Source organism: Tamandua tetradactyla, chromosome 4 (assembly GCF_023851605.1).
Source record: "Tamandua tetradactyla isolate mTamTet1 chromosome 4, mTamTet1.pri, whole genome shotgun sequence".
Taxonomy (NCBI): Eukaryota; Metazoa; Chordata; class Mammalia; order Pilosa; family Myrmecophagidae; genus Tamandua; species Tamandua tetradactyla.
Genome location: NC_135330.1, coordinates 33,057,977 through 33,084,608, shown reverse-complemented (window position 1 = coordinate 33,084,608; position 26,632 = coordinate 33,057,977). Strand labels below are relative to the sequence as shown.

Genomic DNA, 26,632 nt, shown 5'->3' with positions numbered 1-26,632 from the left:
CTTTGATACTATCAGACTTCTTAATTTACAAAACCTTATTAAAATCTCATCACATATCTGCTAGTCATGTACATTTTTTCCTTCTATGAAGTACTTTATAGGACGCTCTATTTTTCTATTTGTCTCCCTTTTTCTTTTTACTTTCTAAGAGTTCTTTACATACTCTGGATATAAATTCTTAATCAGTTAGAACTGGTGTACATATCATCCTTCAATCTGTGGCCTCTTTCCAATTTTTTTTTTGGTAATGCTGTATGGCAGGGATCAGATTTCATTTTTTTTCCATATGAGTATCCTGCTACTGCAGTACCATTTGTCAAATTTTTGTTTTTTGGTTGGTTATTTGTTTTTTGGAAAACGCATGGGCCAGGAATTGAACCAGGGTCTCCATATGGCAGATGAGAATTCTACCACTGAACTACCCTTGGACCCAGTCTCTTTTCAATTTTAAAATCTCTTTTAATGAACAGATATTCTTACTTCAATGTGGCCAAACTTTTGCCTCTTTTCTTTCATTGAAATTTCTGTATCTTATATAAAAAAATCTTCACATGTCCTAAGCCAGAAATCTATTCATGTCAAACCAGAGAGATATTCACCATTTTCTTTCCTTCTAAAAGTTTTAATGCTTTGCACACTACCATTTAAGCCCTTAATAAGTCATGTGACAATGACTTTAATAGGAACAGGGTACGTAAGGGACTGAATTTCATTTTATTCCCTAAACTGATAATTTTTCCAGTTTCAATTAATAGACTTTATATATCCATTTATTTACAATGCCACCACTGTTATGTATTAGAGCTCTACAAAAGCAAGATCTATTTCTGCATTCTGTCTTCTGTTCCACTGGTCAATACGTCTAAACCTACACCATCTCCACACTGCCCAAATCATACAATATATCCTGACATCTGTCAGGACAAGTGCCTCATCTTTTTCTTCTTGGCTATACTGGAAACCTTCCATTCCTGCATAAATTTTAGAATCAATCTTGTCTTGATCCCCAGTCTGGGATTTTGATTCAAGCTGCATACAATCTTTATATAAATTTGGAGAAAAGTCTTCCTACCCATAAAATGGGATACTGCTCCATCTATTTAGTCCTTCTTTAATGACTTCCTGTATAGTTCCATAATTTCTGCCTACAGGTCTTCCACATTTTACTACATTCATGGTTTGATATTTTTGTTTCTTTTGTTGATATGTAAATGATATCCCTTTCAATGATATTTTCAAATTCTTTCAAATACAAATGATCATATATATTTATATATTCAGCCACCTTACTAAATCTTATTGTTTTTTTCCGCAGATTATTCTGGGTTTCCTATGTAGACAAGCAAATCATCACAAACAATGACTACTTCCTCCTTTCTATTCCGTAGGGGGAAAAAATTTCTTTTTCTTTTTTTACTATGTTGGCTATGCAGGACTTCTATGTTGAATAGAAAACAGTGAAAATGGGTATCCTAGTCACAGTTGTTAAACGGAACATTCCTAATATTTTTTCCATTTACAGTATTGTAAGGATTTTTGATACATTCCTAATTTTACCCTCTGGAACTTATGGTCCATCCCCTGCAAAATCATCTATACTTAACCTTTTCTCTAAGCATTCATTGTTTTCTTATAAACTTTGTAATATGAGCTTGGAGGTGGGTTAGCTGCAATCTTACTTCTTTCTCTTCATATTCCCTTCCAGTTTATTATTCCAATAACCTCTCTCAAATTCTCCAGCATCTTTGAAGTTCAAGCGCTGTTCAACAGCATTTTCTGTGATGATATAAATGTTCTATGTCTCTGCTGCCCAATATGATAGCCACTAGCCATACGCCGCTACGGAACACTTGCAATAAGGCTAAGGAAATGAATTTTTAATTTGACTTCATTTTAATGATTTAAATTGAACAGCCACATGTAGCTCAGGGCTACCATATTGGACAACAGAGAACTGGATCTATAGATCGTTCTCACTAATACAATGAGGATTTTAGTAGCTGGAGAGTAAGAATCCATAAGCCAACATTATTTTTATCATAAATCTTGGTGATTGTAATCTTCACATAAACGATACTCCCAATATCCCGGTTTCTCAGTTTCTTGACTTTCCTTCCCTATCTTCTATTCCTTTCAGGCTCCACCCCCATCATCCTGAATGCAATAATTACTTTACTTCACTGGACCTTCCTACCTTTTCACCACTAATCATCTCCTTCATATTCTTAGTTCTCTCATTTTACTTGGCTTAGATTCCTCATTTATCACCATAATAACTCTTTTACATTTACCCTCATTTATCTCTCGCCCTACCCTTTATCCCTCTAAGGTACAAACAAGCCTGGCAAAATCCCAACTCTGGTTAAATAGAATTCTCTGCACTACCCCAAGCTTTTGCTGAGCACCTGAACCTGGCTAGAAACGTAACACTGCTAACTGGTTTCAACTTAATAGATATGTGACCAAAACTCTCAAATGTATCCTTTGAGGCCTATCAAATCTATTATAGTTCCCTAGTTAATAAACTCACACTCTCCTAGATGACTTTCATATCCTATCGTCTTTCTTTAAATCTCCAACACTGCTCCCCCATCACTTTCAACTAATGACCTGCTACTTAGGTTTTCAGAATCAAAGCAATCAGAAGAACTTTCACAGAAACCAATTACCAAATCCATCAGTTTACCTGATCTGTTACCAAATGGGTTCTCTTCCCTCCTGTTAAAATGGATAAATTGTTCCTGTTCAGTTGTGAGCTGGATCTAATTCCTTTTTGCCTGTTCAAGGATATCACTAGAGCAACCTCTTTCTCTTAGCATTTTTCCCACTCTGCTTGATTACAGCCACCAGCATACAAACTGGTCATAGATCCCATCTCCAGAAACAAAACAAAAATGAGAAACCACAGACCTCTTTCGTTTTATATATATCCCTCCAGCTACCAGATTTCTCTGTAGTACCACACTCCAACTCTGTACCACAAAATTCCTCAAAAGTATTCTTAATGCTTGCTGTGCTACTTCATCATTGTCTCAAGTCTTTCACCCCATCACTGCAATGAAGCCACTTTTGCAAGGTCACCAATCATCTCCGCATTTCCAGATCCAATGGTCATTTCAAAGTTCTCAGCTTATTCAACTTATTAGCAGCTTTGACACAGCTTATCACTCTTAACACTTTCTTTCTTTTCTTTTTTTGGGGGGTGCATGGTCCGGGAATAGAACCCAGGTCTCCCGCACTAAAGGTGAGCATTCTAACCACTGAACCACCTGTGCACCCTTAACACTTTCTTTACCTGATTCTGGAAAATTTCTCCTACCCGTTATTTCCTTTGCTGATTCCTCTTCATTTTGCCTATCTCTAAATCTTGGAGGTTCCAGGGTTTTTTTGGCTCACTCTTTACCTGATCCTATCCAATCTCATGTGTTAGATCCTGGCAGAAATAAATTTATACTGATGATCACAAAAATAAATCTCTAACCCCAGTGCTCTCTAAATTTGCATATCTAACTTCAACCTTACATTTTCACATGGATGTTTACTAGCCAATCATACATAATATGTGTAAGAGAGAGACCCACCTACATGTTCCTTCTATGAGTCTCTCTGAGTATTAGTAAACAGCATCGCTATTATCTGATACAATGTCATTTCTCTAAACTAAACTCCTACAACCCATATCCTAGCTTATTCTACTCCGTCAATACTGGCCACCCTACTGTTCTTTGAACACATATGGGCGTTTGTACTTCTATTCCCTCTGCATGGAATTTTCTTCTCCTAGCTATTTACACGATTGGTTCCCTCAATTCCTCTGGGTATCGACCTAACTACTACTTATCAGGAATCTTCTTACCACATCATATAAAATGGTCTGCCCTGCATTCTCTTCTATCTCATTTACTCTGCTTTATTTTTCCTCAGAGCATTTATCACTATTTATGTTATTTACTGGTTTACAGTTTATCTTTCCCCACTAGAAAGTTAGCTGTATGAGAACAGGGATGTGCCCATATTGTTCACTGCTGCATGGCAAGCAATTAGTGCCTAGCATAGTATGGGATATTAAAAAATTTAATACAAACATCTGAAGTTTTAATCATTTTAATAATGGGGCTGTTACAAAATTAAAAATATTCTTTTTTCCATGCAAATAAGGGTGTCAATGTAAATATCTTACAGGAAAATAAAAATTAACTAGAGGGAAATGTATCTAATTTCTGAACAATAGTATAAATCAGAGTATAATTACACTTTCTCTAAAACTTTATAGTCATTTCCATCCCCCCATGAAATTCAAAATTTAAGAAAAGAGGATGAGGCCATTATTATTTAAACATTTTTTAAAGAAGGAAAACCTCTCACCCAGGTGTTCCTCTAATATAAATGAAATACGAAAAAAGATCATAATAAACCCTTCCACATAAAATTTTTCTAATATAGAAAATGACTCTGGTTTTCATGAGAAACATCTGCCTTCTGATCACTGTGAAAAGTGAAAGGAGCACTAAGCTAATAAAAATAGTTATGTTTTAGTAGTTAAAAAAAGTTTATTAAAGCTAGTCACACCATTAGCACAGGACTCTAAGAACACATAAACCCTTTTTACAAAATATAACTGACTTTAAATTAAATCTTTACAATTTAAAACTTTAAAATTTCTCTTAAACAATGAGGAATAGTATTAAATATAAACAAATTTAGTGACTCTAAAATTTTACTTATATAGACCCTAAATAAAAAATACCTGGAAAAGCTTTAGGCCAGTAACACATCATGCAAATATGAAAATATACAAATTTGCAGAAGTCAAAACTCACACCCTGAATTTGCTAAAGTAATAGAACCAAATATGGTTAATATAATATCAGAATGTGCAGCAACATCTCATGATGCCACATTATCAGATTTTTCATTATTCCAATGAAAATAATGGAAGCATTAATAAATGGAAAAAAAACAGTGGTATTTACAAAAAAAAATAGTGAAAATCTAATTCACTAAGTTTTTTTTGAAACTTACGTTTAAATGCTCCTCAAATTTTCCAAAAGCATAATCTTGACATAATTAAATGGAATTTTTTTGTTTTAATTATTTCCCCATCAGTGAATGTGAAATACTATCTTGTCAATAATAATGTTTAAAAAGGTTCTCCAAAAAATGATTTCCCAAAGAGCAGAAACCAAGCCCAAAACTGCAATCTACCCAACAAAATACCTCATAAATCTGGTGAAACACTTAAGGAGAGAAAGTGCAGGTTTCAAAGAGGAGGATACAAAATGATTTAAAAATCTTTAACTTCTATCATAATATTAACCTTACTGAAAACCATAAAGGAAACTAATACACCTTTACTTTCAACAGGAAGTCTAACCTTTCGTTAATCAAAAAATTTACTCACCGCCCATGTTTTAGTCAACCTGAAAATTGGGGCACTTTGTAAGCCAGAAACCACTGCCATAAGTGCATGAAGATTATTCAGCTCATATAGTTTCTGAAGATTAAAAAAAAGGGGGGGGGGATGAAAAATCAATACCACAAATACAAGAAAACTTTAGATTAACAACATGTACAATTTAGGCAATTGGTAGTGTTTCAATATCATTGTTGAGATATGTCTTTATTCTAGATGTCATCAATTTAAACCTCCTCTTTCTTATTCATGCTTGTGGGGTAGAAAGAGCCTCTATACAACATGGGGGAGGTAGGCGGGACACCATGCACACACAATATAATTCAAAATTCTAAAGTATCCAGCATGTTTACAGTAAGCTGTTTTGAGTCCACAAGAGAACTCTTATGTTCCAACCCAGCATTGTTTCCAAGCTCTGGGAGGATAGCTACCTCTAGCTGGGTAGGTCATTTAAAAATAAATAAATAAAAAAATAGGGTTCAGTATAAAGTTTCCTGCTATGATCATGCACACCCTGGTTTCTAGTAACTGGTCCCCTTCCTTAGACTAAAATATAATTAAGCCTCTGCCCTATGCTCTAAGTTTCAGGAAAAGGTCTATGTTCAGGATCCTATTCGAGTTTCCAATCCAGTGTGCCCATATTCCAGGGCTATGGTTCAAACTTGTTTTCCACAATCCTCCTTAATTTCCTGCTTCCTCTTGCCAGAATTCACAGACCATTTGTTCCTCATCTATGCTAGGACATCCACCTGCACCACAATGTAAGAACTGTTTTTACAGTTTGCTTCCAGGAAACTGCTACCTAACACAAGGTTCATTAATTTGCCAAAAGAGCTCGTGACATTTATTGCTTATTTCTCAGACTTCTTCACATTTCTTGAGGCTTACACTTAAATGGGTACTGTCTAAAAATCAGTCAATTTAGAACTGTCTTAATCTTGCTGTTAAGTAAACTCCAGATCTGGAAAATGCTGCTGTTGGCACATTTTGCTGAAAACCCAAAGAAAACAAAAGAAACTAATAAACATAAAAAGGATATAAACTAAGGCAGGGCATGTTGGTAGCATTGTGAGGTGTGGAATTTAGTTCACCCTCCAGAGCAGCTAGTAAATAGCCAGGAACAGTACAGAAGAACTGCTGGGGGAACATCAGCGAGTGGACACATAGCGTAACCAATCTGGACCAGATGGAATGGCTGAGACCCCACAAGGAACTATAAGTCCCCCAAGTCGTGGATGCCAGTGTTCTTTCCCCATGGGCACAGCAGGCTGGTTCCCAGAGGGGAAAGGAAACAGACTTTACTAGTAGCAAAGGCTTAGCTCAACCAAGCTCCAGTTGTGGAATTAGCAAATTCTGACCGCTCAAAACAGCCCCCCACACAGATAAACCTGGAATAAGCATTAAAGGAACTAGGAATTTTGGCCCCGGCAGAGAAAGAGTGGGGCTGACAGGGGAGGGAGGGGGGTGGAGTTGGAGCAATAATTCCCTAACAGTGTATCTCCTTAAATCTGTGAGGGTGTATCTTTCCCCAGGAAAAGAGGGGCAGGTGGGTGCACCGTTGGTTCAGTGGTTGAATGCTTGCCTTCCATGTGGGAGACCCAGGTTTGATTCCTGGACCAGGCATCCAAAAAATAAAAAATAAAAAAATAAAAATAAAAGGGGGGGCAGGGCCCAGCTCAAGCGGAATCCCTCTTTCAAGGAATGCGGGTTCCAAGGTCAGGAAAACTGAACCAATCAAAGCCATCCTACTACCTCACCTCTGTCTCAACCACACCCCGGGCAGGGAGAGTCTGCTGAAATTAAAGGCACTGCATCACTTTAAACTGGTGGGAAGCCACAGGAAGACAATTACCATTTGCTGGGCAGGATAGGAAAACCACAGAGTCCAGAGGCTTCATATGAAACTCTGGCAACCTCATGGGTCTCACCCTGAGGGAAAACTGATGCTGGCTACTCTTTCCTCCTGAGATGTGGTCCTGTCTGGCCAGGGAAAATCTGACTGGGGTCTACAACATAGGAAGGAGACAGAGAACAATGCATCCAGCAAGAAAAACCCTATATAAAAGAGAGAACAAACCAATGCTTCAAATACGATACAGGTGTTGAAACAACTAATTCAGAATATCTGAGCAAACATGCAAAATCTCATGAAAAATCAAATCAATGAGTTGAGGGAAGATATAAAGAAGACACTGGGCAAACATAAAGAAGAACTCAAAATTCTGAATAAACAAATGGAAGAAGTTATGGGAATGAAATGCAAAATAAAAGACATGAAAAAAACAATGGAAACCTACAACAGATTTGAAAAGGCAGATGAAAGGATTCGTGAACTAGAGGACTGGACATCTGAAATCCAACATACAAAAGAAAATATAGGGAAAAGAACTGAAAAATATGAGCAGGGTCTCAGGAAACTGAACGACAACATGAAGCATAGGAACATACGTGTTGTGGGTATCCCAGAAGGAGAAGACAAGGGAAAGGAAGCAGAAAGGCTAACAGAGGAAGTAATCACTGAAAAGTTCCCATCTCTTATGAAAGACATAAAATTATAGATCTAAGAAATGCAGCATACTCCAAAAAGAACAGATCCAAATAGACATACTGCAAAATATTTACTAATCAGATTGTTAAATGTCAAAGACAAAGAAAGAATTCTGAATGCAGCAAGAGAAAAGCAATCCATTACATACAAGGGAAGCCCAGTAAGACTATGTATGGATCTCTCCACAGAAACCATGGAGGTGAGAGGGCAGTGGTATGATACATTTAAGATTCTAAAAGAGAAAAACTGCCAACCAAGAATTCTATAATTCTATACCCACTGAAATAGTCCTTCAAAAAATGAGGGTGAGATTAAAATATTCTCAGACAAACAGTCACTAAGAGAATTTTTGACTAAGAGACTGGCTCTGCAAGAAATACTAAAGGGAGGACAACAAGCTAGGAAAAGGCAGGAGAGAGAGGTCTGGACTGGAGTGTAGAAATGAAGACCATCAGTAAAGGTAAAAAGAGAAAAAAAATATTTAGATATGACATATAAAATCCAAAAGACAAAGAAGAATGCACTGTCTCTATAGTAATAATACTAAATACATTAAACTCCCCAATCAAAAGACATAGACTGGCAGATGGATTAACAAATAGGACCCATCTATATGCTATCTACAGGAGACTCACCTTAGACCCAAGAACAAAAAAGGGTTGGAAATGAAAGGTTGGGAAAAGATATTTCATGCAAACAACAACCAGAAAAGAGCAGGAGTAGCTACTAATCTACAACAAAATAGACTTCAAATGTAAAACAAAAGAGATAAAGAAGGATACTACATATTAACAAAAGGAACAATTAAACAAGATGTAAAAATCATAAATACGTATGCACCATGCAAAAGTGCTACAAAATATAGCACAGAGGCAAACACAGACAGCACTGAAGGGAGAAGTGGACATCTCTACCATAACAGCTGGAGACTTCAATTCCCTGCTCTCATCAACGGATAGAAAATCTAGGCAGAGGATCAATAAGGAAACAGAGATTTTGAATAATATGATAAATAAACTAGACTTAACAGACATTTACAGAACATTACACCATACAACAGCAGGACACACATTTTTCTCAAATGCTTACAGATCATTCTCAAGTATACACCATATGCTGGGTCACAAAGTAAGTCTCAACAAATTGAAAAATATTAAAACCATACAAAACACTTCCTTGGATCATAATGGAATGAAGTTGGAAATCAGTAACAGGCAGAAGGCCAGAAAATTCACAAATACATGGAGGCTAAACAACACAGTCTAAACAACCAGTGGTTCAAAGAAGAAATTACAAGAGAAATCAGTAAATATCTCGAAGTAAATGAAAATGAAAACATAACATATCAAGATTTACAGGATGCAGTAAAGGCACTATTAAAAGGAAAATTTATTGTCTTAAATGCCTGTATTAAAACAGAAGAAAGAGAAAATCTGAGGAACTAACAGTTCACCTGGAAGAATGAGAGAAAGAACAGCAAACTAACCCCAAAGCAAACAAAAGGAAATAAAAAATGAAGATTAGAGCAGAAATAAATGAAACTGAGAATATGAAAATTATCGACAATTTCAACAAAAGCAGAATTTGGTTCTTTGAAAAAAATCAATGAAGTCGATGGACCCTTAGCTAGGGTGACAAAATAAAAAAAAAAAAAGAGAGAGAGGGAGGGATGGAGAGAGAGAGAGAATGCAAATAAAATCTGAAATGGAAGAAGTGACGTAACCACTGACCCTGCAGAAATAAAGGAGGTAATGAGAGGATACTATAAGCAACTATATACTAACAAAGTAGACAATTTAGATGAAATGGAGAACTTCCTAAAATGGTATGAACAAAAAACACTGACTTGAGAAGAAATAGATGACCTCAACAGACCAATCACAAGTAAAGAGATTGACTCACTCATCAAGAAGCTGTGCAAAAAAAAAAAAGTCCAGGACCAGATGGCTTCACATGTAAATTCTACCAGGTACACAAGAAAGAATTAGTCTCAATCCTACTCAAACTCTTCAAAAAAAGTGAACAGGAGGGAAAGGAACCTAACTCATTTTATGAAAACAACATCACCCTAATACCAAAGCCAGACAAAGATACTAGAAGAAAGTCACAGATCAACCTCTTTAATGAATACAGATGTTAAAATCCAAAATAAAATACTTGCAAATCAAATCCAAAAGCACATTAAAAGAGTTATACACCATGACCAAGTGGGATTTATTCCATGTATGCAAGGATGGTTCAACATACGAAAATCAATTAATGTAATGCACCATATTAACAAATCAAAGCAGAAAAACCACATGATCATTTCAATTGATGCAAAAAATGCATTTGACAAAATTCAACATCGCTTTTTGATAAAAACACTTCAAAGGATAGGGACAGAAGGGAACTTTCATAACAAGACAAAGGGAATATATGGAAAACCTAGAGCTAACATCCTCCTCAATGGGGAAAGATGGAAAGCTTTCCCTCTAAGATCACGAACAAGACAAGGACGCCCACTGTCATTAGTAATTCAACATAGTGCTGGAATTGCAAGCCAGAGCAATTAGACAAGAAAAGGAAATAAAAGGCATCAAAATTACAATGGAAGAAGTAAAACCTTCACTGTCTGCAGATGACACGATACATCTAAAATCTTGAAAAATCTGCAGCAAAATTACCAGAGCTAATAAATGTGTATAACAAAGTGGCAGGATACAAAATTAACATCCAAAAATCACTAGTGTTTCCATACATTAGTGATGAGCAATCTGAGGAGGAAATGAAGAAAAAATTCCATTTACAATAGCAACCAAAAGAATAAAATATTTAGGAATAAATTTAACTAAGGATACAAAAGACCTATACACAGAAAACTAGAAGAAATTGCTAAAAGAAATCATAGAAGACCTAAATAAATGGAAGGAATGGAATATCATGTTAATGGATTGGAAGACTAAATATAGTTAAAATGTCAATTCTACCAAAATTGGTCTATAGATTCAATGGCAATAGGAACTAAAATTCTAAAAACTTACTCTGCAGAAATAGAAAAAAACAATAACTAAATTTATTTGGAAGAGAAGAATGCACCGAATAGCTAAAAATATTTTAAGAAAGAAAAATGAAGTGGGACGTCTCACACTACCTGACTTTAATGCATTCTATGAAGCTACAGTGGTCAAAATAGCATGGTACTGGCATAAAGACAGATGTACCAATGGAACTTAACTGAGTGTTCAGAAATAGACCCTCATGTCTATGGACAATTGATCTTTGATAAGGCAGTCAAGTTAACCCTACTGGGACAAAGCAGCCTTTTCAATAAATGGTGTTTGGAGAACTGGATATCCATATGCAAAAAAATGAAAGAAGATCCACATTTCATACCCATACAAAAATTAACTCAAAATGGATCAAAGATCTAGACACCAGACCTAAGACCATAAAACTTTTACAAGAAAATGTAGGAAAATATAAGTCTTGTAATAGGAAGTGGTTTCCTAGATCTTAAACCCACAGCACTAGCATTGAAAAAAGAAAAATAAATGGGATCTCCTTGAAATTAAACACTTTTGTGCATCAAAGAACATCTGGAAAGTAAAAAGGCAGCCAGTGCAATGGGAGACAATATCTGGAAACCACATATCCGATAAGCATTTAGTATCTAGAATATATAAACAGATTCTTCAACTCAACAACAAAAAGATAAGCAACTCAATTTAAAAATGGGCAAAAGACATGAACAGACATGTCTCAGGTGAGGAAATACAAATGACCAAAAGGCACATGAAAATATGTTCAACTTCACTGGCTATCAGGGAAATTCAAATCGAAACTACAATGAGATACCATCTCACAACCACTAGAATGGCCATTATCCAAAAACAGAAAATGACAAGAGTTGCAGAGGATGTAGAGAAAGAGGAACACTTATTCAACGTTGCTAGGAACATTAAATAGTACAACCACTCTGGAAGGCAGTTTGGTGGTTTCTCAGGAAGCTAAGCATAGAATTTCCACATGATCCAGCAATCCCATTACTAGGTATATACTCAGAGGAACTGAAGACAAGGACACAAATGGACATTTGCATACCGATGTTTATATCACAATTGTTTACAATTGCCAAGAGATGGAAACAGCCCATATGACCATCAATGGATAAGTGGCTAAACAAGCTGTGGTATATACATATGATGGAATATTACACAGCTGTAAGACAGAATAAAGTCATGAAGCATGTAACAATGCGAATGAACCCTGAGGACATTATGCTGAGTGAAATTAGTCAGGAACAAAAGGACAATTATTGTATGGTCTCACTAATATGAACTAACATTAATGAGTAAACTTTGAGAGTTGAAGTTATGAACACAGGTTAACACAGATTGGGCATTTGGTGTTACAGGAATACAGACTGTGCAACAGGACTCATTATAAAAATTCAGAAATGGATGTCACAATACTACCTGATTGTAGCACAATAACAAGTATACTGAAAGAAGCTGAATGTATGATTGAAGGAAAAGGGTTGGGGAGTTATATGAAATCAGAAGGAAAGACAGAGGATAAAAACTGAGAAGGTGTAACTTAGGAATGCCTGGAGTTAACAATAATGGTGATTAAATATACAAACATAAAAACGTTTGTCTGGAGGAGAACAACTGAATGTCAACACTACAAGGTGTTGAAAATGGATGGCATACAGGAAAAAGTACAGTCAACACAAACTTGGATCTACAGTCAACAGTAACATTGTAATATGCTTCCATTGAATGTAACAAAGGCATTATTCCAAAACTAGATGTTAACAGGCAGTAGGCATGGGAGTGGGGGGGGGGGGGTATGGATTCCTTGTGGAAGAAAAAAGAAATGTTTGTCATATAGATTATGGTGGCGAAGGCATGTCTATACAGTTAGTTAGGTTGGACAGTTTGATGTGTGAATTAAACTTTAAAATTGAACAGAGAGAAACAAGTGCTAGAGAAAATGCAGAATAAGAGATATACCTGTTCACTATTGGTAGGGGAACTCAAAGGTGCATTTCCTCTGGAGGAGAGTGTGGTGGTTCTATAGGAGGCTAGGGTGGATTTTACATATGATCCTGAAACCCCACTGCTCAGTATATACCTGGAGGAATTGAGTGCGGGGACACAGATGGACATTTGCACACTGGAGTTTATGGTGGCAGTGTTGGCAATTCACAATGGATGGAGGTGGCCTAAGGGTATAACGACTGAGGAATGGAAAAGGGGACTGTGCTGTTTACATACAACTGGCCACAAGAGGAATGAAGTTGTGAGGCATGCAACTAGGTGACTGAACTTTAAGGACTGTATGTTGAATGAAATAACAGAAACAAAAAGACCAATATTATCATTCCTCATTCAAACGGACTAACTATAATATAAAAACCCAGTGAACTGAATTCAGGAGCATGGGTTATTATTAGGTTGGGGACTATTGTGAAGGGTCCTAGATTGTAAGCTCTTACAGCAGTTGCATATATTCAGGAGTTGTACCTGTTATTTATAAATTCTGAGATACTGAACTATTTGTATATAACTTGGTCATTCCCAGAAACTTTGGGCATTTGTGTGACACTTGAGACTGAATTAGAGCTCTGAAGCTATAGAAGTCAGTACTACTTCCAATAAAAAGGTGAAAAAAGGACCAGACTTTGAGTAGTGATATGAATGAAACTGTTCTAAGATAGGACTAAGGTAAATCAGGATACAGGATAAAGGATAACATCATCCATATTTTAAAACTTCAACTTCTGTGTGAGACCGAAGGGAGAGATACTTATTTGGTATAAAACTTATATTTTACATAATGTAGCACATTTAACCTGTATGGTCAGTTTAGTTGAACACCATTAATCCAAGAACCTTAAATAGGGTTCTTGAGTTCAAGAACCTTGAATAGGGCATGAGTTCTTATTGGTTTGTTTAGGTCAGTGTGATGACCCGATATATCCAGAGTAATTTGAGCAGTGAATATAAATAACAGGGGGAATAAGAGGTAAATAAATTGGGTAGATTGAAATACTAATGTTTTAATGAGAGGGAGGGGTAAGGGGCATGGGATGTATGAGTTTTTTCTTTTTATTTCTTTTTCTGAAGTGATGCAAATGTTCTAAAAATGATCATGGTGATGAATATACAACTATGTGGTGATATTGTGAGCCACTGACTGTATACCTGTATGGACTATAGTGTTTGAAGATCTGTCAATAAAAATATTTAAAAAAAACAATTATATGGAGTTCTATAAATGCACAGAAGAAAGAACAAATCCCTAACACCATCTGAGGAGTTCAGTTTCCCAGAAGTGTCCACTGAGAGTGAGGGAGTATGAGCTCAATATACAAATAGCACAAGGGAACACAAGTAGTATGCTTTTTTTTTTTTTTAAATTACACGGGCAGGCACCGGGAATCAAACCTGGGTCTCTGGCATGGCAGCTGAGAACTCTGCCACTGAGCCACCATTGCCCACAAGTAGTATGCAATGGTTTTATACTTCAAACTTTTGTTTTATCTTTGTGGATGACAAAAAGGATTTTATCAAACTTAAATATTCTTCTTACTCATCAAAAGACAGCAGTAACAAAGTAAAAAGACAAACCATAGACTGAGTGAAAATATTTAGTAACACATATTTCTGAAAGAGTCTCTACACAGTGTATAAAAAAATTCTGACAATAAATAAGAAAAAGCCAAATAATTGAATTTTAAAATATGGGCATAAGATTTGAAAAGATATTTCACAAAAGAAAATATCCAGCGTGGGCCATGGTGGCTCAGCAGGCAAAGTTTTCACCTGCCGTGCCAGAGATCCAGGTTCGATTCCTGGTGTCTGCCCATGTGCCAAAAAAAAAAAAAAAAAAGTAAAAGAAAATATCCAAATGGTCACTATGCATCTGAAAAAATACATGGCATCATTTTTCATCAGGGAAATACAAATTAAAACCATATTAAGATACTACTACACCCAAAGTAATGGCTAAAATTAACAGACTAAAGACATCTAGTATTGGCAAGAAATGTGGAGTAACTGGAACATTCTGTTGCTGGTTGGAATTGAAAGTGGTATAACCATGTCATAAAACTATTTGGCAGTTTCTAATAAAATTACTCATATGCCTAGCATATGACCCAAGAATTTCACTCCAAGAAAAATGAATGCATATACCATAAGAATGTTCATAGCAGTTTTATTTATAAGGGTCAAAGAAGAGGAAATAATTCAAATGTCCATCAACAAGAAAATGATAATCAAATTTTGGTATACCCATAGAATGGAAATCTACTCAGTAATAAAAAAGAATGGACTACTGAAAACATGCAACATGGATGAATCTTGAAAAGACATGGTGAGTAAAAGAAGCCAGTTACAAGAGTGGGAATACTATAGGATTTCATTTATATAAATTTCAAGAACCAGTTTCCTCTGAAGGATTGTGATGGTGGGGTGAAATGTATTGTTCGGGAAAGGGCTTGTTAGGAACTTTCTGAGGTGATGCTGTCATCTTGGTACTGTCCTGAACTACTAGACAGAAAAGATGTAAATCCAGTTGAAGCTATCCACCTTAACCCAGGTCTCAAAGAATTCCCATAAAATTTCATGAAATAAGAATAAGAACCCCCCCCCTTTTTTCTTAGAATTTATCTTATTTTACTTTTTGTGAAAAGTAATATATATAATATATATATAAACAAAAAAAAGCAATAAATTTCAAAGCATATCACAACAATTAGTTATAGAAAAGATTTCAGAGTTTGGTATGGGTTACAATTCCACAATTTTAGGTTTTTACTTCTAGCTACTCTAAGACACTGAAGACTAAAAGAAATATCAATACAATGATTCAGCAATCATACTCATTTGTTAAACCCTAACTTCTCTATATAACTTCACCATGACCTTTGATCTTTCTCTCACTCTTTAGGGGTATTTGGACTCTACCTAGTCTAACTTTTTCAAGTTAGAAGGGGCTGTCGATAATATGGGAAAGGGGAATGAAACTCTGGAGAGGCTGGCCCTTCTGCCTTTCAGCACTTATATGGTCCAGGCACCCATCTGGAGATGAATCCCTATTTTTATAAGAAGGAAAAGTAAAAAACAAAGAAATAGTAATCCATAAGTGCCAAGCAATGACTTCAAATTTTGGCCTTAAGTACAGAATTTGAAATTACAGATTTATTCAGTTTGAAAAATTAAAATAGATTGAAAATATGAGGAAATTAAAAAGTAACTGAGAAGACTTCAATAAGAACCAAATAGATGTACAGAAATGAAAAATACAGTATTGAAATAAAAAATTCTGTGGACTGGTCAAAAAGTATTTTCAGATAAATCTGTGAAGAAAATAAATGGAATGAAAGATATTTATGAGGCAATTATCCAAATACAACAGATACGTCAAAGAGTTGAAAATGATGTGAAATCAAGGTTATGAGATATGGAAGACAGAGCATGAAAGCCAACATTCAACTAATAAGAGATGTAGAAGGAGATAATAAAATATAATTGGGTAGAAACAATATTTAAAGAGAAAATGGCAGAAAATTTTCCTAAGTGGCTGAAAGACACCAATTCCCAGGACCAGGTATTTTAGGGAGAGTATATAAGAAGAAATCCAAAGTTGGACAAATCATAGTGAAAGTGTAGAATATTAAAGAAAAAGATTTTAAAAGCAATCAGAGAGAAAAGACCAATTACTTTCAAAGAAATAGCAATCACACTAATAGCAGAGATTGTAGTAACACTAATGGAAGCTTGACTACTACTATGAAACAATATCTATGGCTCACAAAAATAAAAACAAAAAAACAAACAACTGTGAATCCGGAATAGCATTTTCAAGAACTAGGGAGAAAAAGAGATGTTTCCAGACATCAAAAAACAATGACAGCTTTAAAAAAGAAAGATTTCTTAAAGTGGTGCTGGGATAATTATTCATAAAGAAAAATATGAAAAGAATCCATAATTTATTCCAAGTGGATTAAATACTCAAGAATCAAAATTGATGCCATAAACTTTAAAGGATAATAAAAAAGAGAATGCCTTTGATATTCTCAGAGGGCAGGGTAAATTACTTAAAGAGATATTCTTAAATAAGATAATAAAAAGTACTAAGATTAATAAATTTAATTATAGTAAAATTAACATCTATATCAACATATAACATCAATAAACAGTGGTAAGATAAACCAGAAATACAAAGATGCATGCAAAGGAAGATGCATGCAAAGGATATAACAAACAGAGAACTAGTATCTAGAATTATATAAAGAACTCCTAAACAAATCAATAAAAGATCAATACTGCAGTTGAATATTGCTCAAATACCTTCATTTCAGGAGAGAAAATCTAACGGGACAACATAGAAAAGATGTGCATTCTCAACAGATTCCTTGAAAAGCAAATAAAACTAAAATGAGATGCATTTCACACTCAACAGGATTGGCAATAACAAAAAATCCTGACACTTTTAACCCAGTGGAGCACTGGGTACCGTCATACATTGCTGGTAGGAGTGGATATTAGTATAACCAGTTTGGAAAAGAGAGAGATGAGCATACCCTAGGCCTCAGCAATTCCACTCCTAGGGTGAACATTGTATTTCTAGGGCTTCAACCCTCACATGAGCAGCAGGAGACATACGAAAATGCTTAAAGCAGCAGTGTTTATAATAGCAAAAAATCTACTAACTACCTAAATTACAATATATTGAATAAATTGTAGTACATGCAAACAATAGAATATACTTCAAAACCAAGCAACATTCAACAGGTCCAATCTCAGTAAAAATGTTGAGTAAAAAAATCAGCTTATGAAAATACGAAAGTAAAAGTGGACTAATTCCATTTAAACAAAGTTCAGTTTACATATACATATAATATAATATTTTATTCAAGGATTTCTTATAATTATGGCAAAACTAGGGAATGAGAAACATAAAATTCAGGAGAGTGGCTCCCATCGTTGTGAGAGGACAGAGGTCTGAATATGAAGAGGCATATGGAAATTCAAAGTGGGCAACGGGTACACTTTGTTACCTCAAACAAATTTTATAAATATTCTTTTTGCATCTACACAAGAAGAAGAAGGCCTGCGGTTTTATAACCAACTGAATATGGGAGGCAAAAAGTCAGGATAGAGGGATTTAAGACCCATGATTAGCAAAAAATAATTATGAATTTAGGGTTTAGCATGAAGGCAGGAGCTGTTAAAAATAACTGAAATGGTGGGAGCCTGAATGGAATTAAATGATTATTCGATGAGAAGCATTATTTGATGGTGGGTATGATGGGCAAAATTTGGGGGTTTTGAGTAGAATAATCAAGTACATTAAAAAAAACTAACAGAAACATGAGGAAACTAATGGAATTTCAGAATCTAAAAAGAAAAGTCATGAATTTCTTTGCTGAAACCTAGCATTTATCTAACATACCATAAATAATTATTTTTAATATGTCACACTTAAGCAAAATATAAAACTTTTAGAAAGGGTAACTCTGCCACCTAGTGCTACAGAATTTATCAGAATACAATTGCTCTCATGTGCTCAAGGAAAAAAGAGAAGAGTTATGATTTATAATTGTAAACATGGTACCCTCATTTTATTCTATCTTCATTCACATGTGATATAATCTATGTATATAAAGATAATGACAAATGGTACTGCAATACTGCACTTCTAAGTGACTTTAAAAATAAATGTGGAGTTGCTATAGATTTTAATAAAGTCTTGGTATCATCTTGTGGAATGCCTGCTTCACTCCCATTTCTTAATTATGACATCTATGAAATCCATGGTTTATTTCTCTTGTGGCACTTCCTAACTGTGCCACACAATAACTAATTGACACATTTGACAACATCTGCATTTATTTTATTGTTTTAAAAATAAGGCCTTGTTATTTTCCACATGGTGACAGAGGCAACTATTTCAAAAGCAAATAACTGACCATGTGTTCTCTACTTATTTCTAAATGGTTCTACATCACCTGCAAAATACAGTTACAATGTTTTAGAAATATCACACATCACCGTCATCTGACCTCTGTCTCCTTATCCAGTGAAACACATATGTAATTCAGCTACTCAGAAAGAGGGACTAGGATATAAATGGAAAGAGATGAAGACAAGAGGAATGAAGGAAAACAGGTATCTGATTTAAGAAGTTGACTCACATTAGGCAATGAGCTTTATTTCTCAGTGTCAATAAATGGCAAATAAAGTGTCACAAGCAAATTTCACTCACAAACATCTGTAAATGATTGAACTCAAAAATAAGAACACAAGTTTTTCTTACCTTTGCAGTTTTAATATAGTGGCTCAAAACTTCTGCTCTAATTTTTAATGTTTGAGCATGAAGAATCTCTCTAACAACCCAAAAGCTTACCTGTAAATAAAAAATTAAAATTGTTAAACAGCAAGATTCTTTTCCCACAGGGTGAAACTAATGACAAGAACTACATGAGGAACTACTTAAAGTTACTAAAAAAATCATATTCTGTCTTTCCCTTGGTTCACCATCAAGATATAACCAATCTTCAAATGTAGCATACTTTTCATATATAGAAAAATATAAATATGTAAATAGTTATGTGCATGTATATACACATAAAACAAGACTATGATTTTTTAGCTTGTAAAAGCTGATATAAAGTTGGAAAGAAAATAATTTGCTAAGAGAACACAATAAAACCAGAGGGATGCAATATGAAGACACTACAAGTAATACAGAAATGGGTTTACAGAACAATCATACGTAAAATACAGGATTCCCATACACCACCCCACCAAATACAAGTGTATTCTGTTGTTCTTGTATTTGAAACACTTTGGCAGAACTGGGTAGGTCTCTAAGATCAGGTATCATGAAAGATGCTGCTTATACCATGTTCTTCTGTGGCCGTGTAATCCCATGTTGATATTTATTCACATTGAGCAGAATCGTTAGTGTGAAGATCCAAGAATGGTTTTCTTGGTTTGATTAAAATGAAACAAAATTTTGTAAGAGAAAAATAAATCTAAGGTAGCATTCTAAAATTAAATTAACACTGCATTTTAGAAATCATACAATCATTTAAAATTCAATGAATTTAAATTTTTATTTCTTTAAAAAACACTTAAAAATAATTCATCAGAAAGGAAATTAGATCAATAACATTAAAATGCTCTTCTCTGGTGAAAATAGTTGCTCATCATGATATACTAGGTATGTGACATTTTAATTCGTGTAGTAAGAAAATAAAATCAAAGTACTACCAAAAAGCTCAAAGTTGTACAAATCAGAAAAACAAGATGGAGTTAGAAATCTTAGTGCAAGAAATAACTTTAAATGCCACTGCTTCATATTTCTTCACTTTTTAAAATGAGAAATACTTCAGAATTTGCTTGCAATTTTCATCTATAAACAAAATGTCAAATGTTACATTTCATATATAGTTTTAAAATGTATTTGCAAATGTAAAATGCATATATTTTACAGGCATCCGATAATATTTATTATCTTTGGGCTACGAATGGCAATAACTCTCCCTACTGAATGGTAATAACTCTCCCTAATTTTAACAAGGTTTATCCCTTCAAAAATGTCAAAAGTTATACTACACATATTTTATTTTAGCAAATATCAATTATGAATTCAATCTAAACTGCATGATCACTGACTGTTTTGTCAGATAATTTGTGTGTGTGTGTGCTGTATGGTGGGATCATATTTCATTATTTTTCCATGTAGAGTATCCCATTACTGCAGCACCATTTGTTGAATTTTCGTTTGTCTTTTGTTTTCTTGGGTAAGTGCATGGATCAGGAATCAAACTCAGGTCTCCACGTGGCAGGGGAGAATTCTACCACTGAACTACCCTTGTAGCCCTTATGTCAGACAAAATTTAAAACAAAATTGTGATTTTAAAAATATGGCCATAAATTCTTTTCCACTCCTCTCACTGCAAGTTGGTTATCTGTTATATCCCCCTGAATCTGGGCAGTCTTGTGAGTGCTTCCAAGAATAGAGTATAGAAATTGATGTTATAAAAGACCATGCAGTCCTCGGCTGGATTGCTGGAAAACTCTCTCCAGGAGCTTTAAGCTAATATGTAAGAAGTTCAATTACGCTGAGACTGCCATGCTAGAAAGCCTCAGTATAGATCCTCCAATCAACAGTGTCAGCAAAGGCCAACCTCACCTGGGAAAACAGACCAGGATGACCAACACCAAGACACATTTTAATACAATTATTGGACTTAAAAGAAAAAATCTTTTAGGCATACAGACAAAAAAGAGAAAGTGATTTTTAAGGAAAGAAAATTAAATTATCAGAAGTTTCAACAGCAACACTCAACATGAGAAAAAAGTGGAGTAACAAGGAATGATAACTAAGGAAAGAACGCATGATTCAAGGATTTTTTTATCCAGTAAAAATGACCTTCACCCATAAAGAGCACATGCAAACTTGTCAACATTAAGAACTTAGGGATTATTGTTCCAAAGAGCCTTCCTCCTATGTCCCAGGTAATATACTGGTAAATGAGTTTCAGACAACCAAAACGACTACAGAGACATTAACATAAGGATGTCAGTAAGCATGAAACATATATTTAGTCACAGAACTAAGACTGAGGGTTAAAAGAGGAGAGAGGACAGTATACAATGGCTATGTGCTCTGACTCTCTATATATGTATATATATATATATAGTATAAAAAATGGGAGTAGACTAAAACATACATAAAAAAGAGGTTTTCAGTAATGATATTGGTGGTAGTATTTACTAGTACTGCTATTCAAAGACTGCTGTTTATTATGTAGGATAAAGCAATTGAGTAAGCATAGGATATTCTGTAATGCTTTGTAACCCTTGAAAACCAGGATTCTGGGTGTAGAAGAAAGGACATGCAGATGTAATAATATAGAAAAGATGAAGTTTAGAAATTCTCTTCCTGAATTTGACAGGAAGTATCAATATAAACTAATAGGGGTATTTTATCTTTAAAAAGTTGAACGTGTGCCTGTGTGTGTGAGATACACATACAGCTAAATAGACATGGACATAAAGACAGATAAAGATCTGCCAGCTATATCTGCTGAAAAGGCCTAGCTATTATGATCACCCTGGTAGCAATAAGTATACCAAGCATCCAGATTCTGGTCTATAGGAAAAGAAGGCTTGATTAAGAAATGCTGGTTCTAAATAGGGGGCAGGGAATATACAAATGAGCTTCTAATACCAGATGGCAAGCAAACTATTAAAGACTACCAGGGTCATGACAAAAGGACATGAAAGCCAACCTACAGAGGCTCCCGCAGGCCGAAGACGGCACAATAGGAGTTTAAATATGGATACAAATAGCAATGAATTGAAATCATCATATAGGTTTAAATCTATGAGTTCATGATATTAAAAAAATTTTTGGAAGATGGTGGCTTAGTGAGGTGTGAAACTTAGTTCATCCCCCAAAGCAGCTAGTAAATAGCCAGGAACAGTACAGAACAACTGCTGGGGCCACATTGGTGACCAGACACACAGTGTACACCAGTCTGGACAAACTGGACCAGCTGCGATCCCAACCAGAGCTAAGTCCCCAAGCTGTGGAGGCCGGCACCCCTCCCCGACAGGCTGGTTCCCAGAAGGGAAAGGAAAGAGACTTTATTAGCACCAGGCGCTGAGCTCAACAAAGCTCCAATTGTGGAATTAATTAACAAATTCTGACTACTGAAAATAGGCCCCCAGCTCAGATAAAGCTCGAATAAGTGCTAAAGTTGCTAGATTTAGCCACAGCACAGAGGGGCAGTGCTGACAAAAGAAAAAAATAAATAAAAAAACAGGTTTTTTTGATCAGAAAGCACAAAATACTTGAAAAGGTTTGGACCCCTAAAAATAAAGGTGGGGCATATAGGATCCGGAGATACATAAAGCAACATACCAACTGAAGCTCTTGATTAACAAACCCAACGTACTGGGGTCCTGCTCTGAAAAGGACTTTTTTAAAATTTTTTTTATTTCTACAGCTTAACTGCTCATTAGATACAATCGCAAAATCAGGCTCCAAGGCAAGGGTGGAATTAAGCTTGTCTGAGAGACAAAGAGGCTGGTCAAGTGAAAGAAAGGTTGTGCCTTCCCCAGGAGAACAGTGAATCCCCCCTCTCCTGCTGGCACGTAGCTCAGGTGGAATCCCTCCCTCAAGGAATTCAGACCCCAGGTACGGGAAAACTGAAGCAATTAAAGCCCTCTAAATCTCACCTCTGTCTCAGCCACACGCCCAGCAAGGAGAGTCAGCTGAAGTTAAAGGTACTATATCACATTATATTGGTGGGAAACTGCAGGCAGACAAGCACCACATACTGGGAAGGGTAGGAAAAACATCGAGTCTAGAGGCTTCACCGCAAAGTCTGTCAATCTGCTGGGTCTCATCCTCACAGAAAACTAATGTGGATGTCTTTTTCCCCCTGAGAGGAGGCCGGTCTGGTCTGGGAAAATCTGATTGGGGTCTATAACATCTAAGCAGACCCTCCTAAGGGGGAAAAAAAAAAAAGGCTCCATACAGGCAGGGCAAGAAATAAGAAAACAAGAACTGAAAAATTTTAATCTATTAAACAAAACCTAAGCTACAGGTCTAGAACAAGCTGAACTGAATGTCAAAGAACAGATAGAGAACAAAACCATCCAGCAAGAAAATCTTAGGTAAGAGAGTGAAAACAATCTCCAGAATAAACTAATCAAGGAAATTAAATACCTAGAGGCCAGCAAACAATAACTGGTCATACTATGAAAATTAAAGATATGGCCCAGTCAAAGGAACAAACCAACAATTCAAATGGGATACAGGAACTGAAACAACTAATTCAGGATATTTGAAGACATGGAAACTCTCATCAAAAATCAAATCAGTGTGTTGAGGGATGATATAAAGAACACAATGGGCTAGCAAAAAGAAGAAACTGAAAGTCTGAAAAAACAAATCACAGAACTTATGGGAATGAAAGGCACAGTAGAAGAGATGAAAAAAAAACAATGGAAACCTACGTTAGATTTCAAGAGGCAGAAGAAAGGATTAGTGAACTGGAGGATGGAATATTTGAAATCTGACAAGCTAAAGAAAACATAGGGAAAAGAATAGAAAAATATGAGCACGGACTCAGGGAACTGAATGACAACATGAAGTGCTCGAATATATGTGTTGTGGGTATCCCAGAAAGAGACGGGAAGGGAAAAGGAGGAGAAAGATTAATGGAGGAAATTATCACTGAAAATTTTCCAACTCTTATGAAAAACTTAAAATTACAGATCCAAGAAGTACAGAGTACCCCAAAAAGAACAGGTCCAAACAGACATACTCCAAAACACTTCCTAATCAGAATGTCAGATGTCAAAGAGAAAGAGAGAATTTTGAAAGCAGCAAGGGAAAATCAATCGATCATAAGAAAGCCCAATAAGACTATGTATAGATTTCGCAGCAGAAACCATGGAGGCAAAGATAAATGGTACAATATATTTAAGATTCTAAAAGAGAAAAATTGCTAACCAAGAATTCTATATCCAGTAAAACTGTCCTTCAAAAATGAGGGAGAAATTAAAACATTTTCAGGCAAAAAATCACTGAGAAAATTTGTAACCAAGAGACCAGCTCTGCAAGAAATACTAAAGGGAGCACTAGAGGCACATGGGAAAAGATAGGAGACAGAGATGTGGAGAAGAGTACAGAAATGAAGACTATCAGTAAAGGTAAAAAGAGAAAAAAAAATAGATATGACATATGAAGTCTAAAAGGCAAAATGGTAGAAGAAAGTACTGCCCTTACAGTAATAAACACAATGTTAATGGATTAAACTACCCAAACAAAAGACATAGACAGATAGAATGGATTAAGAAATAGGACCTCTCTATATGCTGTCTACAGGACATGCATTTTAGACCCAGGACAAACATAGGTTGAAAATGAAAGGTTGGGAAAGAAATTTCATGCAACCAACAATCATGAAAGATTGAAAGGGCGGGAGTAGCTATACTAATATCCAACAAATTAGACTTCAAATGTAAAACAATTCAAAGAGACAAAGAATGACAAAATGTATTAATAAAAGGAACAATTCAACAAGAAGACATATCATAAATATTTATGCACTGAGCCAGAGTGCTCCAAAATACATGAGGCAAACACTGAAAAGAGAAATAGACACATTTACCATAATAGCTGGAGACTTACTTCAGTTCACCACTCTCATTAATACATAGAACATCTAGACAGAGGATCAATAAAGAAACAGAAACTCTGAATAATACAATAAATGAACTAGACTTAACGGACATTTATAGAACATTACAACCTACAACAGGAGGATACATCTTTTTTTCTCAAGTGATCATGGATCATTCTCAAGGAACGCTGGGTCACAAAGCAAGTCTCAATCAATTTTAAGACTGAAATCATACAAACACAAAACAGATCATAAAGGAATGAAAATGGAAATCAATAACAGGCAGAGGGCCAGAAAATTCACAAATATATGGAGGCTCAACAACATACTCAAACAACTGGTGGGTCAAGGAAGAAATTACAAGAGAAATCAGTAAATATCTTGAAGCAAATGAAAATGAAAACACAACATATCAAGACCTACAGGATGCAGTAAATGTAGTACTAAGAGGGAAATTTATTGCCTTAAATGCCTATATCAAAAAAGAAGAGCAAAAATCTAGGAACTAACTGCTCACTTGGAAGAACTAGAGAAAGAACAGCAAACTAACCCCAAAGCAAGCAAAACTAAAGAAATAATGAAGATTAGAGCATAAATAAATAAAATTGAAAACATGAAAACAATTGAGAAAATCAACAAAGCAGAAGTTGGTTTTTGAGAAAATCAATAAAATTGATGGACCCTTAGGAAGATTGACAAAAAGAAGAGGGAGAATGCAAATATATAAAATCAGAAATGGAAGAGGAGACATAACCAGTGACCCCACAGACCCCACAGAAACAAAGGAGGTAATCAGAGGATACTATGAACAACTTTATGCTAACAAACTAGACAACGCAGATGAGATGGACAACTTCCTAGAAAGTCATGAACAACCAATATTGACTAAAGAAGAAACAGATGAGCTCAACAAACCAATCACAAGTAAAGTAACTGAATCACTCATTAAGAAGCTTCCCAAAAAGAAAAGTCCAAGACCAGATGGCTTCACATGTGAATTCTACCAAGGATTCAAGAAAGAATTAGTACCAATCCTGCTCAAACTCTTCAAAAAATCTGAAGAGGAGGGAAGGCTACCTAACTCATTCTATGAAGCCAATATCACCATCATTCCAAAGCCAGACAAAGATACTACCAGAAAAGGAAATTACAGACCAATCTCTCTAATGAATATAGATGCAAAAATCCTCAACAAATGCTCAGATGTGGCTTCAGTCTCTCTAAGCCCAACTCTGCAAGTGAAACCATTGCCCTCCCCACTACATGGGACATGACATCAAGGGGTGACAAGTCTCCCTGGCAATGTGGGAGAGGACTCCCAGGGATGAATCCAGACCTGGCACTGTGGGATCAACAATTATATCCTGACCAAATGGGGGAAAATAAATGTAATTAATAAAGTATCAGTGGCAGAAAGAGTTCAAATACAGTAGAGAGGCTACTCTGGAGGTTGCTCTTACATAAG

At 35.5% G+C, this 26,632-nt stretch overlaps 1 protein-coding gene across 13 annotated transcripts in view; it reads right to left on the bottom strand.

Moving 5' to 3' along the window:
- RALGPS2 (Ral GEF with PH domain and SH3 binding motif 2) overlaps window positions 1-26,632 on the bottom strand; it is a 264,908-nt gene that overhangs the window by 100,207 nt on the left and 138,069 nt on the right. For all 13 annotated transcript variants that reach the window (XR_013174130.1, XR_013174134.1, XR_013174132.1 and 10 more), the window contains 2 exons: window positions 19,275-19,364; window positions 5,402-5,494 (listed from right to left, as the gene is read on the bottom strand). Coding sequence is in view for 2 of the 13 variants with exons in the window: in XM_077157113.1 (XP_077013228.1) it covers window positions 5,402-5,494; window positions 19,275-19,364 (183 nt within the window). In the remaining 11 variants the exon portion in view is untranslated. The remainder of the gene's footprint in view (window positions 1-5,401; window positions 5,495-19,274; window positions 19,365-26,632) is intronic.